Source organism: Drosophila melanogaster, chromosome 2R, assembly GCF_000001215.4.
Source record: "Drosophila melanogaster chromosome 2R".
Lineage (NCBI taxonomy): Eukaryota > Metazoa > Arthropoda > Insecta > Diptera > Drosophilidae > Drosophila > Drosophila melanogaster.
Window position 1 is genome coordinate 14,929,539 of NT_033778.4, and position 12,406 is coordinate 14,941,944.

General features: G+C 42.8%; 3 protein-coding genes across 7 annotated transcripts; 2 read left to right on the forward strand and 1 right to left on the reverse strand.

Annotated features, from left to right (window-relative positions):
* Positions 1–164: 164 nt before the first annotated feature.
* Positions 165–5,323, reverse strand: Agps (Alkylglycerone phosphate synthase). Of its 4 annotated transcripts, none has more exons than NM_001202007.2 (6): positions 3,693–3,766; positions 3,317–3,580; positions 2,864–2,950; positions 1,614–2,802; positions 1,149–1,253; positions 165–1,089 (listed from the first exon to the last, which is right to left on the reverse strand). In NM_001202007.2, the coding sequence occupies exons 2-6, from the start codon at positions 3,439–3,441 to the stop codon at positions 700–702; spliced, it is 1,896 nt and encodes a 631-aa protein (NP_001188936.1). In that variant the 5' UTR covers positions 3,442–3,580; positions 3,693–3,766; the 3' UTR covers positions 165–699. The 4 variants fall into 4 exon arrangements, with proteins under 4 accessions (NP_001188936.1, NP_001188935.1, NP_001188937.1 ...); NM_001202006.1 differs by lacking the exon at positions 3,693–3,766 and adding an exon at positions 5,263–5,323 and having other exon boundaries at positions 545–1,089; positions 3,317–3,465; NM_001202008.1 differs by adding an exon at positions 5,263–5,323 and having other exon boundaries at positions 545–1,089; positions 3,317–3,787.
* On the forward strand, positions 3,977–4,375 carry CG12853 (uncharacterized protein). The gene is made up of 2 exons (NM_144120.2): positions 3,977–4,058; positions 4,129–4,375. Exon 2 carries the CDS (start codon positions 4,130–4,132, stop codon positions 4,292–4,294), a length of 165 nt encoding a protein of 54 aa, NP_652377.1. The 5' UTR covers positions 3,977–4,058; position 4,129; the 3' UTR covers positions 4,295–4,375.
* A 798-nt stretch (positions 5,324–6,121) lies between the features above and the next one.
* Positions 6,122–11,184, forward strand: Lap1. 2 transcript variants are annotated; one of them, NM_001202009.2, is made up of 6 exons: positions 6,122–6,480; positions 6,554–6,760; positions 6,817–6,952; positions 7,009–7,298; positions 7,512–9,305; positions 9,367–10,421. In NM_001202009.2, the coding sequence occupies exons 2-6, from the start codon at positions 6,608–6,610 to the stop codon at positions 9,541–9,543; spliced, it is 2,550 nt and encodes an 849-aa protein (NP_001188938.1). In that variant the 5' UTR covers positions 6,122–6,480; positions 6,554–6,607; the 3' UTR covers positions 9,544–10,421. The 2 variants fall into 2 exon arrangements, with proteins under 2 accessions (NP_001188938.1, NP_611007.1); NM_137163.5 differs by having other exon boundaries at positions 6,139–6,480; positions 9,367–11,184.
* The last annotated feature ends 1,222 nt before the right edge of the window (positions 11,185–12,406 follow it).

Below are 12,406 nucleotides of genomic sequence, written 5' to 3' on the forward strand. Positions count from 1 at the left end.
GCCAGGGTAACAAGACAGGCCAAGTCGACGACTTCTCCTCGGCCATCAATAAGCCGCCGGAGTTGCCTCATTCCCCAACTTATTCGCACACTTAGAAAAATTCTTAAACCTAGTAGCACCTCTTTAAATATTTTAAGATCCCAACTCAAATTCGTTTTTATGCCCTTCAGAAATAGTATTTTATTTATTTGGTTATTTAAAACTAATTTGTACATTTTTCTCTGTGCATCCGTTTAACCAGCCTGGCCAAGAAGATCTTTAAGCCAAGCTGGATCGCTGCCTTGCGGCATGCTAACGAAGTTGACAACTTGATGACATTTGATCTCTGGGCTATGGGCGCTCCGATCTTCGATGTTGGATCTTTTCTTGGACGGAACGGTGCGCCATCAAGCCGCAAATGACTTCGATGAGCAGATGAGAAGACAATGATCAGCATTTCGTATTTGGTCTGCAGCCGGGACACGCACACGCAAATCAGTTGTTGTCTATGGCCATTGCTACACAGCAAGAAATAGGTATTCAAAATTGTAAAGAAGAAATGCTTCAAGAGAAATACTCCATTTATTTATCAAAACCCATAGAAAACATGAGCCCGCTACAAAAGAACTGGAGACCCGAACCCCCAAGAGCGACTAGGAAAATCAGTAAAGTGACTAAGACTAGTAAACGAACTAAGCGCACTATCTAGTTGGCTACCCTCTACAATTTGGCCTTTGGTGGTGTCGATGATGTGGGTGGTGGCGGAGAAGCCTGAGCCTCCTCCAGGGGCAGAAGGTTACCGAGAGCAAAGATATTCTTCGGATCGAGATGCCGCTTGGCCGCCGAATATAGTGAACTGCCCGTTTCCGTGACGGCATTGCGGTACCAATGGCTTCGTATCTTTCCCACGCCATGGTGATGGGACAGTGATCCGCCGCAGGACAGTATCTCATCGCGGGCACTGTGCTCGATGGCCTCGAAAAGCTCGACGGGATCGGCCACGTCCGTACTGCGGAATCCAAAGTAGAAGTAGATGCAGGCACCGGCATCGTAGGTTTGGGTTACTCTACACGAAATGGTATAGTAGTTAATACTACGTTTGCTGCACTCCTGCAATGGTCGAGATGATAATTATTGTTTATATGAATAATTTTTAATATAGCACACACCGAAACAACACGCTGCTTCACAGAACGACAGAGCAGACTGCAGCGATCCCAAGGCACCGATGTCTCAAAGGACTCCGCCACAATTCCCTGATGTAGTCCAAAGTCCTTAAAAAATATATGAACATTAAATGAATATTTATATAAAAGATAATATAAAAAAGGTTTGTATTAGTGATAAATAAATCTTTATAAAAAGTTTGCCATTTATTCTTATATTAGTTACAGATCAATTGTGTTAATTATTTCCATATTAGCGCTGATATAATATATATAGTCCGCAATCGATCGAAATGAGCAAACTACAAATTAAAATCATTCTACCAAACGACTCGAAAACCAAACAACAATAATAAATAAAAATAGGGAAACGTAAAGCCGGAAAACCGGAAATAGCACATTGTCATAAAGATAATGATGTTGATCTTTACTTTTAGTTTCATTTGTACAAATTCAGAAAATACTCACCCTAATGTAGGCAATCACAAAGGTGAGTATATAGCCCCGTTCCCCATTTTGTCCACCTGCCGGAAATCCCTGAAACTTTTCGGCAATCTCGTAAATGAGTGCCTCCTGCCGCTGGACATCCTTTAAATCGCCCTCGAAAAGCAAGGTGGCCGCGCAGATCTGATTGAGATCGATGCCCTTCCAGGAGGTAACGTAGCGCTGCTTCATGGCATCCACCACACTGGCCCACCAGGACTTCTCCGGTTTCAGGGCCTGGCCGAACATGAACTGCTCGTTGTCCATCAGCCGGACGGAGGCGGGTTGACATCTCCTCCGCGCCACTTCGCGCATGAAGAGCACTCCCTGCTCGAAGTTGGGAAAGGCCAGGGATCCGTAACGCCTCAACGATGGCAGGGGACGCACCTTGAGCACCACTTCGGTGATTACTCCCAGAGTGCCCTCGGATCCCAAGATGACATGGTTGAAATCAGGTCCACAACTCACGCGCGGCGCACTGCATTCACGTTCCAGCGTTCCCGACGGAGTGACCATCCTAACTCGCACCACCAGATCCTCTATGTTACCATAGACGTTCTTCTTCATGCCAGATGCACGAGTTGCCACCCAGCCGCCCAGGGTGCTGAACTCATACGAATCCGGTTCGTGGCCAACTGTCAGACCTTCACTTCGCAACACCCTCTCCAGATCCTGACCCACAATGCCGGACTCAAAGCATACGGTGAGATTCTCCCGGTTTAGCCACAATAGTCGATTCATCTGAGAGGTGTCCAGGGCGCAGATCATTCGGCTCTCGTTCTGCGGACAGGTGATGGCTCCCGATACACTCGTTCCACCACCAAAAGGCACCAGCATCACATTGTGCTTGTTGGCCAGCCGCACCAACTGGACTACCTCATCGTGGCAACGTGGCCACACCACCAAATCGGGTATCCGTCGAAACTTGTGGTGCCACAGGCTGTATATATCGTTGAGGGTCTGGCCATGGCACCGCACCAACCGATCGATTCCCTCCGCAGAGTAATCCACCTGGGTGGTGCCCTTCAGTTCGTGCAGGAAGGGTGCGTTCTCCACTGGCCGCGGATACGTTCGTGGCAACTGGGGATACTGCTTGGTGGTATCCACTCGCAGATCGAACTTCTTCTCCACCCACTTGGTGAAACTGGGCAGCTCGCATCCACCGAGGGGATATCTGTGGGGAAATGGGATATGCTTTCACTATTCAATTCGGAAATTGAATGTACTCTACTCACTTTTCACCGCGAAAACAGATGATACCATCCTTACCATAAAACTGCGAGTCGTTATATCCCCATCCGAACCACTTAAGCGCCTCATGTCTGTTTTTTAAATATTATTTATATTAATTAACATTGGGGTTAGGCTTAACATAAAAATTGCATTAGAATAAATACGGACTAAGTGGCTTCAATTGTGATAAAACAAGGAATTTTTTTTTTTAATTTAAATGGTTAAATAAAGTTATTAGTAAACTACACCCATTACCGACTTAAGGTTAATTTAAACAAATGTTTCAAAAAAATACTTTAAATTTCTTTTTGGAACTAAAATAAACTAAATTAAACATAAATATTTACTACTATAGATACAACAATTAAAACTGAAATTGAATCTTCTGGTTTAGATTGATTTCTTTGGTGTGAAAGGGGCTTAGTTTGAGTTGTTTGGCACTCTTTGGCACTCACCGCTTCTTGGGGATGACGCTCTCCACGCGCTTGGACAGGCGGGAGTCGAGGGCGAGGGCGGTACCTTCGCCGGGCGCCGACGATTCCGGAGCTTCCGTGGTCACCGCATTCCGCTTGGCTGCCATTATTTCGCCGATTTGTGCACTTGACTTTTGAGGGAATTTGAGCAATTATTTCTAGGTAATTGCAGAAACGCTTTTCATGTGCACAAAATCGATAATTGATGTGATTCCTTTTTTTGCGGCGTCCGAAAAAAAACTTGGCCTGCTTTTTTCTTTATAGATATCTGACACTTTTTTTTCGAATAAGATGTATCAACTTATGAGTGGATTCCTAAAGTGCCAGGAATTCACTTTGCGCTAAAAACTAAATTTACCTAAATAGAAATTGCACTAGAAATTTATGCGGCCTATGTTGCGCGCACTTGGCTTTCGTTTCCTCAACTGCACGGAAATCGGAATAACGAGACAACTGACGGAGAGAGAGAACGGAATTATTACGGAGAGTTCAAAGAGAGTCCGCCCCCCAAAACTGGCGCGAATCATTAACCGATTCGCAAAACGGTTAATTTTTCAAAATTTGTTTTTGCTAAACTGGATACATTCTAAGCAAGCGTTGACATTTAGTTTCGAGATGATAGAACTAAATGCAAACGAAATCACTTTTTGTCGAAATTTCAAGCGAGCAACATCGATTTTGGCTGATGAAAAAATCGCTGTGATTTTTTCCAAATTTCTGTGAAGTTAGTAAAAAAAAATTATATTTTTAGACACAAGCTTAAAACTTGTATACTTTCCGGATTTTTCTTTTAGAATGCCGGCAAAAAAGGAATCAAACAAGGGTGCTAAGAAAGGAGCTGCCGCTCCAGCTGGTGCCAAGCCGACCGCCGATCCTGTGACTTCCGAATCGAACAACGCAGCGGAACCAGCCGCCAAGGAAGCCAAGGGTTCCAAGAAGGGCAAAGGCAAAAAGAAGTAAGTTCCCCAACTAGTTTGGTGGAACTAACTTAAAAAGAGGAATTCAATGTTTCCGTAGAACAATAAACCAATGGTTTAAAGCAATGTAAAATATTCTCTATGTGCATAACCGTTTCGCTCAGGGGATGAAACTACTTCGCCCACGAGCGAGAGAATCGAAAGTTGGGGTTGGCGGGCTTTTTAGGGGTGGTAATCACCCACAACCTTCTGCGCTCTCTTTTTTTTATCAGTGTGATGCGTGCGATAGTGATTCATGCATGATTTCTGAATGATGTGCCGCTCCAAAAGGACATGGGCGTACCAGGGAGTCTCTTCACCCATGTCCTCCGTATGATACACGCTTATTAGATTATATTTCATTTGTTACACCATATATTTTGGACATTTTCTAACTATTTAAGTTGTTCCTTTCCATAAATATATGCCTAAGCCACTGCAAACAGGTGTTTTAAATTTTAAATTGTCCTGTGGGAACTGTGTCAACGTACGTACAATGAAATGAGAGAACACGGAAAGTAACAAACTTAAAAGGTATTGCTCAAGCCTACTCCAACAACTTTTCTACAATTACCTCACAATTTTAAGAAAAAAAAAAAACAATTTTAAATCAATCGAAACCTATTACTTGTAATTGCTTGCTAATTATTTATGCACACCCTTAAGTGTTTTAGAACCTCCGCTAAAATAAATAAGTACCCAACAGTTTGTTAGCCTTCATATAGGATTATTGATTACTTCTCCTTTTTATAATTTTTAGAGAATCTTTAAAATTTTTAATCTTTCCGTTTTGTTTGTCCTTTGATTATGAACTATTTTTAAAACGATAACAGATTGAAAAAATCCTTTATTATCACGATAGATAACACACTCTTATATTGATATTGCACGATTTGCTCAAGTGATGCAGCAAGATTTGCAAAGCTAATGCAAGATTTGCACAGATATCCCATATCACCATATCGCACTCACATCGACCGATTTCGATTCGGATACGGAACCAACTGCAGCGGACAACTTTAAAACCATAACTGAGCTCAGCTTTTCTCTTGCAAATGGCAGGGGCAACAAGCACACATGGTTTATTACGTACTTATTTGCACTATGCTGTAGAGTTTTTAACAATTGTTTGAAGTGTAAATTCGTCAATGCTCCGCCGACGACGCAGCCGTACGACAAAAAGCAAAAATAGAAAGAAAAAAATGGAAAAAAAGGCGGTTATTTGAATAATTTTCACACCATCGAAACACACGAAACCTGACGACACTTAATGTCTGACTTGGGATAGTGTGAGCTCAGCTTTAATTGGTTGTTTTTGACCGGAATTCGCATTAACCCATTTGAACTTTGCAACTTCGAAAACGCTTGATTTCCCTTACTGTTATTTGTTTTATTACCAAGTTAGCGAGATGCCGTTATCAGCCGTTGGGGCAACACGATAGGCGCGGCTCACCTAAGCGCAATCGCAGCCAGGAAGTGCAGAGTAAATATTAATTAGCAATGCGTTAAGCGTTTTGAGTAAAATTGCAAGCGTAACTGCAATATTTTTGAACGTTTTTTTAGTTCCCATTTTGAATGGAACGGTTGCGTTGTGGCGCCATCTGTGTGTCAGTCTATAAAACCGAGACTGTGCACTTTCGATAGTTATGCGATGCTTAGAAATATCTTTTACTGCAAATAATTACTAAGGAATATTAACTTACAAGCATCATGTCAGAACGAATCACTTAATGTCTTTAAAATGTAAGCTTGAAGCTTAAAATATATTTTTTAGGTATATAAACAATCTATAGGTCGCTACTGACAATTCCATCCGTGACTAATTGACCACCCACCACTAGCGCGTTCGGCATTTACCAACACTAACACCTGCAAGCAACTTGTCATTTTCAAAGCGAAAAACATTAAATAAAACGCAATTGGATGGCAAAAATAAATATTACCCCCTCATGTTTGACATACAGCGTTTGAGTAAGCAATGAAATCATCTATTTGGGGACAGTAAATGCGAGAAAGAGCGAAAAGAGAGGCTCAGTCAGTCGCCTCTGTGTGTATGCGAGTGTGGGTGAGTGTGCCTGTGCGTGTTAGTGTTGGTGGGCAGAACAATAACAAGCCCAAAAATGCCAATGGACATGGAATGTAATGGAGCAGGACCAACAATAACGTTCCATCGGAGGCGATGAATCACAGGTGAGTGTAGGAGCCCAACCCCAAATCCCGTCCAGACAGTCAGCTTACATATGTACATGAATACAAATTGCAGCAGCCACAAACGTGCCTTAATTAACGAACGAAAAGCAATACACTTAATCCAAAGATGCCGCTGCTGAGCAAATGCTTCCCCTGCTTCAAATTCAAGCGCGAGGAGGTGATCGACAAGCTGGACTACAGTAATACCCCGCTAACGGATTTCCCAGAAGTTTGGCAGCACGAGCGAACCCTGGAGGAGCTTTACCTGAGCACCACAAGAGTACGTCCCTATTTATTCTTATCTGTGTACTTAATTTACCCTGCATTATTATCCAGTTGCAAGCTCTGCCACCGCAATTGTTTTATTGCCAAGGATTAAGGGTGCTTCACGTAAACAGCAACAATTTGGAGAGCATTCCACAGGCCATTGGCAGTCTGCGACAGCTGCAGCATCTGGATCTCAACCGGAATCGTGAGGTTTCCTTCTTTGTGCTTCACTCAGTACTAAAATACCACTTATTCCATTAGTTATTGTCAATGTGCCCGAGGAAATCAAGTCCTGTAAGCACTTAACCCACTTGGACCTGAGCTGCAACAGTTTGCAACGTCTTCCCGATGCCATTACCTCGCTAATTTCGCTGCAGGAGCTGCTGCTAAACGAGACCTATCTAGAATTCCTACCAGCCAACTTTGGCCGATTGGTAAATCTGAGAATTCTGGAGCTGCGACTCAACAATCTCATGACACTTCCCAAATCCATGGTGAGACTAATCAACCTACAGAGGCTGGACATTGGCGGTAATGAATTTACCGAGTTGGTAAGCAATAAGAACCGGGAACTTATAAGCTCTGACAAAGAATTACAAAGAAACTCAATGTCATTCAACGCAAAAGCTTTGTAAATAAGTGCCTTTTTTAATCTCAAATTATAAATATTTGGTTGAGTGTCGTTAAACTTTTGTCAGATCTTGTAAATCACGTTTTTAAATGCTTAAATTTAAAGTCTTCTAAATTAATTTATAACTCCACAGCCCGAAGTTGTCGGCGAGTTGAAGTCCCTTCGCGAACTATGGATCGACTTCAATCAAATACGTCGTGTTTCGGCCAACATTGGAAAGCTACGCGATCTGCAGCACTTCGAGGCCAATGGCAACTTGCTGGACACTCTTCCCAGCGAGCTGAGCAACTGGCGCAATGTGGAGGTACTATCTATATGCTCCAACAGCCTGGAGGCCTTTCCCTTCAGCGTGGGCATGCTGAAGTCCCTGGTGACATTCAAGTGCGAGTCAAACGGTTTGACAGAGTTACCCGACAGCATAAGCTACTTGGAACAGCTCGAGGAACTAGTATTAAGCCACAACAAGCTTATACGCCTACCTAGCACAATTGGGATGTTGCGTAGCCTTCGCTTTCTGTTCGCCGATGATAATCAACTACGACAACTACCAGATGAGCTGTGCAGCTGTCAGCAGTTGAGTGTGCTAAGTGTGGCGAACAATCAGTTGTCCGCTCTACCACAGAACATTGGAAACCTGAGCAAGATGAAGGTACTCAATGTGGTGAATAACTACATAAATGCATTGCCAGTTTCGATGTTAAATCTGGTTAATCTCACATCGATGTGGCTAAGCGATAACCAATCGCAGCCCTTGGTGCCGCTGCAATATCTAGATGCAAGTACAAAGACCCAGTTGACCTGCTTCATGCTGCCCCAAGTCACATTCAAGATGAACAGTATACAGGCCCAACAGCAGGCTCAGGAGCAGTATGAGTTCGTTTACGCCAACCAGCAGCAGCCTCACGCGAGTCCCTCGAGAAGGATTTGCTTCGCCGAGGAGGCCACCATTCTTAGCAACGCCAAAGCACAGCCAGCGCCCAATTATCCCAGCTTTGTGGCCGCTCCGCCGACGCCAACGCCCGATCAGATGGCTGGGTCTGTGCGGTTAATGCGTTCACCCACACCTTATCCCAAGGAGCTGCGACAAATGTCCAAATATGTGAGGCAGGCTCAGGCGGCGACCTCATCGGCCAATGCCAGCGAGGTAAGGGAGGCACGCGTAGTAACCAATGGACAAATTCACTGTGATAGCAACAATGCCAACCAGGATGTTGTGGACCAGGCCACAACAAGTGCAATATACGGCATTGCGCCCGAAACGACACACATCTACGGAGTCTATCAGCAACCGCAGCAGATGGCGCACCCGGTGCCAACGCAGGAGTACTACGGCCTGCCACTGGTCAACTACGAAGCACACTATCAGCAGCTTTACGTCGAGGCCAACACGCCGCTTCCCACCACGCATTTAAACGGGGATCAGGACTATGAGTTGCAACCGCTGCAGCAACAACCAATGCAGCAACAGGCGCTGCCAACACCCCGGTTGGAACCACCACCATACCACATAGCTCGAGTTTACACAAAGAAAACGCCCGAGGATCTCAACCTTTACGAGTCCATGAGGCAGCGAAAGCAGCAACAACAGCTGCAAGAACAAACCATCTACCAAGATGCTTTGAATAGCAATAGTAACTTTAAAACGACAGCGATTGGCGCTCAGGACGTCGAAGAGTCAGTCGATCAGTTGGACTACCAAAATAATATTAGCAATAATTTAGAGCCAAATCCGGAGGAGGAAGACCAGGAGCTGGATGACACTATGTCGCAGCACTCGCTTAATTCCACGGCCACTAACAATACTTCCAAAGCGAGCCATAAGAAATCCACCTGGATCTTTGGTGTCCACAAAAATCCGACAGTCAAACAGGTTACTCTAAAATGGGAGAACTCTATAGGCTTTGATATAGCCGAGCTTCTTAATCAGGTTAGTTCGAATATATTTAATCCTTATATCAGCCTATAATTTTAACAATTTACCACCACAGGTTGGCATCTTTGTGAGCTCCATAACGCCCAATACGAATGCCGCCCGCCTGCTTAATCTGAACGACAAGTTGCTGGAAATCGACGGCTACGACCTGACCAATGCCAACCTGAGCGATGCCAAACGAGTGCTGCTAAACTGCGGCACGGTCATGAACATAATGTTGTCGAGAAAATGATGGACCATCTATTTACCGACCTAAGCCGATTCCCATCCCGAGACCGAAGACTTTTTGTGCATTTTTCTAACGCATTTTTCCAATAAGCAGCATCGCCGAAATCGGATAACAAATTACTTGGACCGATCATAGTGTTAGTTCATAATACCCTTCCGTACTGGCGGTCAAACCATCAGTCATAGAGCACAATCGCCAGCTAGAGGATCCCATGCTTTTTGTATATTAGATAGACGAATCCAAACTGCCATTTTCTTTGCACCTCCATACTCGATAGAAGAATATTACCAGAAGACGGCCAAATTTAGTAGTTATAGCCCACAACAAGTATTCTCAAAATTTAAGTTGAATGAAGATGAATTGAATTTATGATTTGACTTTAAAGCTGTTTATAATTCGAATTGAGCCACTTATAAGTTGGATTTATTTAATCAGTATCTAATCGATATCTTATGTAAATAGTTAAGTTATGCACTTAAGGAAGCAATAATATGTTTGGCCAATTATTAGTTCCAGTACTTTATTATTACAATGCGTAGATTACATTGAAGTGGCATTTGTATTGGAAGTTTGTGCTACCATTATTCTGACCGCCAGTGGAATGTATCAGCATAATACATATAAATAGTGCAATTAGCGTCGATTATAGGTATATATATACGCACTCATTATATATACTCGCGATAATCAGACAAATTACCTTCAACTAGCGCCTATTTTACGCCCAGCGTTGTTCAAATTTGTTCCCAAAATTATATGTATAGATCAATTACTTGATTACAAAAGATATTTGCTGTTTATGTTAGTTGTTATGGTGCAGCAATACAAATTCTATATATATATATATTTACATATACGTACGCAATCTATATTTATTGTCCAATCGATCGAAGTGTCAAACATTATTTTCAATGGTGAACTGTTAGCACAAACTGAATTCTCACGCTATTGGCATTGTGATCAGTATTATTATTTATCTGGTTAAACACGTGAAATCTAATCGAAAGATAAGCACTTCTATATTCATAGCCTTTATATATATATATAGTCATACATAGAGATGTGCATTATTGAAGAACACACGCCCACACACACACACAAACATACTGCATAAATACGAATCTAGCTAACTTAAGCAAGCGCACACATTTTGCCAATTCAATTTGATTTAAGAGCGTTACCACAAATCACTGAAATACAACATTCACTTTGTCATTTCGCCATAGTTTTTGATTAAATCTCATCCAGCCGCCGAAAGGGCCAAGTACAAAAACCATCTAGTCAACAGCCTGGCGGCCTTTTGATTAATGTCCCCGCCTGCTGCTGTCGTTATCGACAGGCAATTATCTATGAAAATTAATTGACGGCGACATTTGTAGTGTGCCATTTGGCCGACACCAGCGAAGCACGCAATCCAATCCCCCTGGAGAATCCGCTACATGCACCTCCTGCCACCGTGCTCCGCGGCTCCACTGGCTACGACATCATCAGCGACAGCGCCACCGAATGTTGTCTGTTGCGGCACTTTTGGCCACATGTATTTGCATAAAAAGTGAACAACCAGCGGAATGGTCGTAAATTCAGCTGGAAAGTAGTGAACGAAAAAGCGCAACCGCGCACGATGGGCTGGAAAAGATAAATGGGCAAAATACCTTATGAAATATGGAGGTATTGCAATGTCACATATAATAAGAAAATATAATTTAGATATATAATTTATCATGATTTTTTAATCCAAAAATGATATACATAAATTAAATCTTATTTATTATAATATACAAGAACGAATTTATAATTTAAATTTGGGTATATTACCCAAACTTTTTTTTTTAAGTATATACATATATTAATCTTTGATTTAGCTTCTGTTATAACCTTGTACTCATTCAACTTGATTTACAAAAAATATGATGCAAAATCATAAGATCCTTTTCATTCAAATGGATTTTAAGGGTATATATGCATGAGCAAGTTCCTCTTACTGGTTCTTTATGTGTACAAAGTTAGTTAAAATACTTAAGGATTGGATGTGGAATATAACTAGATTTATTTTGCAGATATCCACAAGATATCCCATAGTGCTTTAGCCTGGGGATCCGCGAGGAAGCGTGGAAAAAACTGAATGTTTGCATGAATATACGTACTTATTTATTTTGTAGAGCACTAATAATTACACTAACACACTGCCTCCCGGGGAGCTTCGTGCTGATAGGGGAGTTGATGGGCGGCGGGCAGCCTTGTCCTTGTCAAATGTTTCGTTATCTGCCAACGCTGTTTTTGTTGTTGTTGTCAAGCGAACGCTTTCCTTCTTCACACACCAGCAAACACACACTCACATCCAGAGAAAGGCGAAAGCACGCCCATCGCCACCCACTCTGCCCCTTTTGATAGCGTCAACATCAACTAAAACTGTAAGCGACTTCAAACGGCGCTTTGTCAGTGACCTTCGCGTGCTGGTGCGATGGCATATGTTTTTCTTGCCACCCACACATTTGGGTGGCTAAATGGGTTGGAGCCAAGAGCTGGGAAACTTGATTTGACATATGATGTGCCCGTTTCGTTGGCGACTCCTTCCTTACCCCAATCTGGCCCAAATACATTTATCAATATCGCTTCTGGTCGATTGAAATACCAATAGGAGGCGGCAAGTCTTTTGGCAGCGTAAAGAAATCACCCATTGCCCACTACTAACCCACCCCCAATCGGTCATTAGCATTTTCGGCGTGTATTTATGGGCAGAAAATGTTGCGCCATAAACATGACAACAAAACAAAATGCGACAAATTTGCGACGATTGCGCCCATGTGGCACAGTGAGTTCCTCTATCCCCCAGGGCCAAATAATTGTCATCCAGAATAAAATATGT